The sequence below is a fragment of the Daldinia childiae genome, assembly GCF_008694065.1.
Source record: "Daldinia childiae strain JS-1345 chromosome Unknown Scaffold1, whole genome shotgun sequence".
NCBI lineage: Eukaryota > Fungi > Ascomycota > Sordariomycetes > Xylariales > Hypoxylaceae > Daldinia > Daldinia childiae.
In genome coordinates this window covers 1623231-1630023 of record NW_022984642.1, presented here as the reverse complement: position 1 = coordinate 1630023, position 6793 = coordinate 1623231, and the positions used below count along the sequence as shown (strand labels likewise).

At 43.9% G+C, this 6793-nt stretch overlaps 1 protein-coding gene across 1 annotated transcript; it reads right to left on the bottom strand.

Moving 5' to 3' along the window:
• Positions 1-4201: 4201 nt before the first annotated feature.
• GL218_00422 (Choline dehydrogenase, mitochondrial) lies at positions 4202-6417 on the bottom strand (the record flags this gene model as incomplete). The annotated part of the gene is made up of 4 exons (XM_033576840.1): positions 4202-4266; positions 4402-4674; positions 4815-5876; positions 6009-6417. The coding sequence occupies 4 exons, from the start codon at positions 6415-6417 to the stop codon at positions 4202-4204; spliced, it is 1809 nt and encodes a 602-aa protein (XP_033441860.1).
• Between the last annotated feature and the right edge of the window lie 376 nt (positions 6418-6793).

The window sequence follows — 6793 nt, the reverse complement described above, 5'->3', positions numbered from 1 at the left end:
GATTAAAGTGCGCCTTTGCGAGAGCGCATAAATCAGCTGAAAAAAGAAACGATGTTAGTGAGAAGATAAGAAGTGCTACTATTCACAAGTCACGGACTGTCTCCAGTACTAGTAATACAAATAGTATACGTCTGCTGCGTCCATAGCTCTGTGGTATCCATGGCGTTCGTCCCCGAGATCCATTATCTTGTGCCATGCATTGAATGTCTTAGTGTGGATATTACGGGTGGTCCATCGATCCAAAGCAAATATAAGAAAACAGCAATACTACCATTTATCTGTTTTAGCATAAGATCTCTACTATCATCCCGAAGGGTTACGATGATTAGGAGCAGAGTAGTTTCCAGTTAGCGTACGTTTGCACGAAAGCTGCAGCCATCTTCAACGCCGCAGAAATGCAAGAGAAACGAACAGGCCAAACACGGATATATGACACTAGATCCGGTATCTTCGAAACTCCTTTCCCCGGCATATGCTAGTACGAATAGTACACTACATGTAATAAATGGCCCAAAGCCGAGTGGCTTCGGATAGTGTATCAGTCCGGATTAGTCAATTGCGGTTTCGACCAAGGTCCAATATATGCTTTTTATAGATTTCCAACTATAGTAGCCGATAAAGCAGTAAGATCCCCCAAGGTAAGTTATTTAATGATATATATTATCTACCTAATGCAATGACACCTCGGGAGTTAGTACATGTATAAATCCTAGGTACCTACCTGATTGAAAGAGGCTGTCATGTTAGATCTGATTTCAATTGCAATGGTAGAAACGATATCAATCTACAATTACTTCGAGGGGCTGGCTGCATATAAAATGGAATTATTGAATTTTACTTGCCGAAAATCTGTAAATATATGCAGTCATCAAGCCCCATTAACTCAATTGGCTGATATTTAAGGCTTGTGCATAGATGTTACTTTGCATCAAGTAGTATTCGTGGATTATTGTGTAATGGATAGGTATACATGATATTGCCTATTAGCGGTTAGAAGATATGGTATTATAAACATCTTTTTTACTCTAACTAGCACACTAATTAGACTTATATGATTCCCCTATCAATAAGTTATTCTAGCTTTTTCTATTACCTGAAATACCTAAATTTAAAACTAGCTGTAGTGATCTAATTACTGAATTAGACTGGCTTACACTGGCCGGAGAAAATAACAAGCCCCCTTCATCGGCTACAACATGATATGCGCAATTTTCTACTTGCCTAAATTAAAAATTAAAACACGATAGTCAGCATGTAGAAGATAAGGTCTATTTTATATTCAAAGCGGGCTGAGCCAGTAGCCGTAGCCTGCATACCTTGTAACACCAACCAGCAAATTAAATAACGTTTTGGGGTCGGCCAGCCTGCACCAGTATCAATGTGTATATGATGATGTATAGGTACTATAATGAAGCCAAGGGTTAAAGTAGCGGAATAAAACTACCCGTCGATCTCGACTTTCTCTATCGACGTGATTATAGACTTCGGTTTGAACACGTTATTGAATAGCTATGAACGATCTTAGTCCCGAACAACTTGAAGCTCTGCTCAATGGGCCAGCACTAGCCCCTCCCCCCGGGATCATCCCACAGTTATACAACCCACCCGGTCATAGGATCACGTCAATAGTTATACCCACTGTCTGTCTGATAGTGTCTACGACTTTGGTAGCTATACGTCTATATACAAAAACTAAGATCATTCGCCAGGTGGATATTGCGGATTGTCAGTAATCTCCTTTAGAATGTTAATCGGTGACTAACTATTTGAATAGATTCTCTCTTTCTTGGATGGGTATTACTATCTTGTACTCTTATATACCTATATATTTCTTTGCTGACCCTATCAGACTATCTTCATCGGGGAAGTCGTGTGTGCATTTCTCGCTGTGAAACATGTACCTGGTGTACACCAGTGGAATGTTCAACTTAGAGATTTAGGGCCATTTCTTTATGTTAGTTAGGGGATACTTTAAACACACGAAAACTAACATTTAAATGTCTAGTATTTCCATGTTGCATCTGTGCTATACGGTATATGTATGTTTTTCGTCAAGTTTTCGATATTGATTCAATACATACAAATATTCATGCCTATGAAAAAGCCAAAGGCATTGTATTGGACTACAATATTCATAATCACGGTCAACTTCATCCACTATTTCGTCGGCAGATTCATAGAAATCTTTTCTTGCCAACCAATTGCTAAAGCATGGGATCCGTTAATTACGAATGGCAGTTGTATTGATATAAAGGCTCTTATTACCGTGTCAACCAGCATAAACACGGCATCAGATATAATTATTTTGATCCTACCGCAGGTCATAATTTGGCGGTTGAACCGATCCTGGAAAGATAAAGCTGGAATTTCGATTATTTTCTTGATAGCTATTTTGTGAGTCTCACAATATTTAATTTTTAATCATGCTTACTTACTGATGATCTTAGTGCATGTGTATCTTCAATCGTCTGCATAATTTACGCTGTTATACTCCAACGTCAATCCGATGATACTTACTATACATGGGTTACGGGCATTTGGACCTTACTTGAGTTGGTAGCTGGTTTTGCTGCAGCGTGCCTGCCAGTGGCAAAAGCATTTATCAGGAACTTATCTGAAATTATCGGGTTCTCCGGAATTGCATCATCTACCAGGGAGGTTACAAGTCAGTCAATGTTACCAAGTTACAGGAGTAACTCAAGATATGAGCTAGAGAGTCAAGAAAGTGACCCAGTAACTAATCTAAATCGTGGCGAGCGGGCATTGCTTAGGGTAAATGGGGTGCTCGGCTTAACGAACTTGTGCGATTCAAATTCGAATCGCAATCATCAAACGAGTGATCCAGAGGCGTCTATTGAATAGGTGTTTGGTGGAAGTCCATGTACCTTAGATAATGACCGGAATTTTAGAGGGTAATCTATGTGTGGTAATTAAGCTTGAAAAATAGCTTACCTGGTGGTGGTTGAAATCATAACGACTTACAGGTTATTCGTACCTGAAAAGAATAGGTTATTGTCACGATGAGGACCTAGGATGCGTGAAAGCAACTCATTGTTCCGCAAAGAATTTAACCCTAAGTTGTGAGACCTGTGACTACCCCTTAACCTAACCCACCTAATACATACTAGAGGCCTCTAGTATTTTAAGCGCTTCCTCTAGAATTCTAACATCTATCTTAGATGAGAATTTAGTTAGGATTATACTAGGTATTTGCTCAATTGCCAGTGAGACGCGATCTACCATGTCTCGGGAATTGAGAACATACCCCTTCACTCCATAAAGAAAATCCCTGCTTTAATTCTTTGTTCCTTACGACAATATTTTTATTGTTCCCCAGTTCTACATTGTTTAGTAGTAGCTATAAGATGACTCGAGGTTGCCGCGAGTCTATTGGCGGTGTCATAGATTCAGCGAATAGACTTCAAATCTAGACGTCGGCTATCCAGGTTCTTAATATGTCGCCCAGTAGATCGCCTCAAATCCCCACGTCGACGACACTGTATCAATGTAGAATATGCCATAAAGTCTTAAGCACGGGGAGCCACTTGAAACGGCACCAGGACACTGTTCATCGGAAGAAAACCGATCCAGTATACCGATGCCGGTGTAGATACGTCTCTCCCCGAAAGGACAGCTACCTTTGCCACATTACATGCTGTCGTAGGCCGATTCGTGAAACTTATTATTACTGTAAATGTAATAAGAGGTTCACCTGTAAGGATGAGCATATGTCCCATGTCGCTGCCTGTCAACCAGTCCGCAGCTCAGTTGGACGTCCCCTATGATTCTCCCCTTTCATCTTCTTCTACAACTTCTATATGGCAAAGATACCTTCTGGTAAATAGCATGTACTTGCATCTCTTGGGCTCTATTCTAGCCTTTGATAGAATAGAGTACACACAACTGATATCTGTGGAATCGTATAAAAGTTAGTATGAAATATCTAGCTGTAGATTTTATGAATTTCTATTTAGATATGATAGAATATGTGAGTAGGTGGTATATAGTATAGATTTACTAGTAAAAGCAAGATGATACTATTGGTAGACGATCTATAGAAAATAAATACATTATAAGCAGCCTGAATTACATACATCTATCAGCTACTTGCCCTCCAATCATACAGCCCATTCTCTGATATTATCTCAATCATGCTCTCCTCTATATTTTATCTTCTAAACATGCACCTCCTATTTTCGATTTATGCGGAACGGGAAGTAGCTTTGGCGTCTCTCAAAATGTCATCCGTTGCTTTTTCCGCGAGCACTTAAAATCGAGTGTCAGCAATTGCTACTACTACTCATAAAACTCACGAGCTAGGGGACTCGATAAATAACTCTAATCGGCGGTCCCGAGTCCCGGAATAGGTTAAAAGGGTTTTTTTTTATAGATTTCACTTACTAAAGACTGGGCAGACCGGGAATGCACCGGGAACGGCCGGAAAAGAAGATGCGTCAACGACGCGCAGGTTCTTTACCCCATGGACCCTAAACTTCGAGTCCAACACCGCTAGCCTATCGTCCGCGGGCCCTATCCCGCACGTACTTGTGGCGTGGTGTGAGTATGTCTGCAGTTTCAAGAATTCCTTTTGCGCTGCGTCTGTGCAGTTCTGGTTTATGCCTGGACATGGATGCTTTTCATTAAAGGGCCCGATTGGCTCGCCGACTGACGTGACTTTAGAAATGACAGTTAGCAAGTACTTCTTCTAGTAGGAAGCTTGAGGGGTTTAAGTCATGTCTTGAAAGAAGCTGAGTTCAAATTGCCTTAATATAAAGCCAAAGGGGGATTAAGGGGCAAATCTAAATGTTACATACTGGCCTTCCGGAACGTCTTTGCCGCGTCCAACATTTCAGTCAGATCTTCATCCCCACCGTGCTCGAAGAAGTTGAAGTTGATCTCCGGCGGCTCCTGCGGATCATTCGAGCGCAGGTGGACGTATCCAGCCTGCGACCGCGGGTTCATATGTACGAACGCGCACTCATACTGCGACGGGCCATACTCGGTCGGGTAGCCAGGCCAGAACCCTTCAAAGGAGAAAGACTTGCACCAAGCATAGATGTTACGGTTCTTACGCGCCGTAGGTGTCTTGAGCTGTACTGCGATTGGGCCCGACGATCCGTTCAACGGCTTGCTAGCCAGCGCCAGCACGCCTCCCTCGTAGTTATCTGCCAATTTCTCACCCACACCGGGAAGGTCTTTTACGACGGGAATATCGAACTTTTCAAGCTCCTCGGCCGGCCCGATGCCGCTAAGCTTGAGTATCTGCGGCGTGTTAAATGCGCCTCCGGAAACGATGACTTCCCTCTTAGCAAATATCTGGACAACCTCTCCCTTAGTACCGTTGTAACGTGGATCGGCTTTGTATAGAGATTGGCCACGGAGGACTTCGACACCGATTGCAGTTGGTTCCTCGGAATCTTCCGAAAATAGTACCTTAGTAACGAGACTCCGGAGCTGGACGGTTAAGGGGTACTTGGCTGGATCATCCAAAGTCGCCCGGATATAAGTATTAGTACCAACGCGATGTCCGGTAGGATCAGCGTGACTGGCGAGCCCGAAGACGCCCGTGGACTGATCTCGATCCGGATCTAAAGCATTAATATCCCGGGTTACATCGCCACCCGTAACCTCAATAATACTACTTGCAATATCCCGCACGTCAGATGACTGCTGCATGAAGGCAGGGTCGCTAATCGTGAGATTGAGGTATCCGGTGTATCCATGTCCAGGAGTTTCAGGGGGTACATAGTGAGCTGTCTCTATCCTCTCGAAGTACTGTCGCATATTCTTCGCTAACCACGTGTCGTCTCCGGTGCTCTCGGCGATCGCGTTCCAATCATCTTCAGAGGGGAGCGCGCAAACACCACCGTTATGCACTTTTGATAGTGTTAGTTAACACTTCTTTCATGTGAGCTCTTAGGTAAGTTGTATTCCTCGATCAATTCGTTCGGGAAACCTGGACTCTTAAGATAGATCACCAGGGGTAAAAGAGCTTTGATATTACATACTAGCGCAACCTCCAAGTGTCGCTGAACGTGGGTAATAAATACCCAGTCGTTCGGATCCCTCTGGAGGGTCGAGGCCGACGTAGAAAGATCCGTCAGGTTTGCGCCACGTCGTGTGCTCATACTTGCCCTCACGCTCCTCGTCCGAAGAGTGCTTAACAAAGAAGTCCCATCGTGATTTCTCATCGTTCGCCGCAAGGTTAAAGTTGATCATATCTGAATAGTTCTTGTTATTCCCTAGGTCATCACCTGCCTCTAGTAGCAACGTCGGGTATCCCGCTCGTGCGAGGTTAGCCGCGAGTGGTGCGCCTCCGGGACCTGAACCCACAACGATATAGTCATATGTAGCTACTGCCTGCGCGACGACCCTCGTGGCGGCGAATAGCCCTAACGCAAATAGTTGGCCCGCCATGTCTCGGTTCTCTGGACTTCAGCCTAACCCAATATCTCTAATACCCTTAATAGTTCCCATGAACACCGGCATTGGTGGCCATGCCATCCTTTATACCAACAATGCGGGCTCTCCCCAATACAGCATCGCTTCTTGGGAAAATTCAAGCTCCACGTCCCTTATCACCTCCGATGCGGAGTAGCTCAGCGATATACCCAATGAAGCGCATCAACATGCGAGCAGCGCAGCGCGACGCGTGCGATAATAGCTATGTTCAACTTTGGCTAAATGGATAGTTGGAGAAAAGCCTTGGGGGTTCGTGGGACATCGGATTTAGGGATCTTGGCGGCGTATTGCATTATTATCCGGCAGACAAGAGCCGCCGCGGTTGATTAAG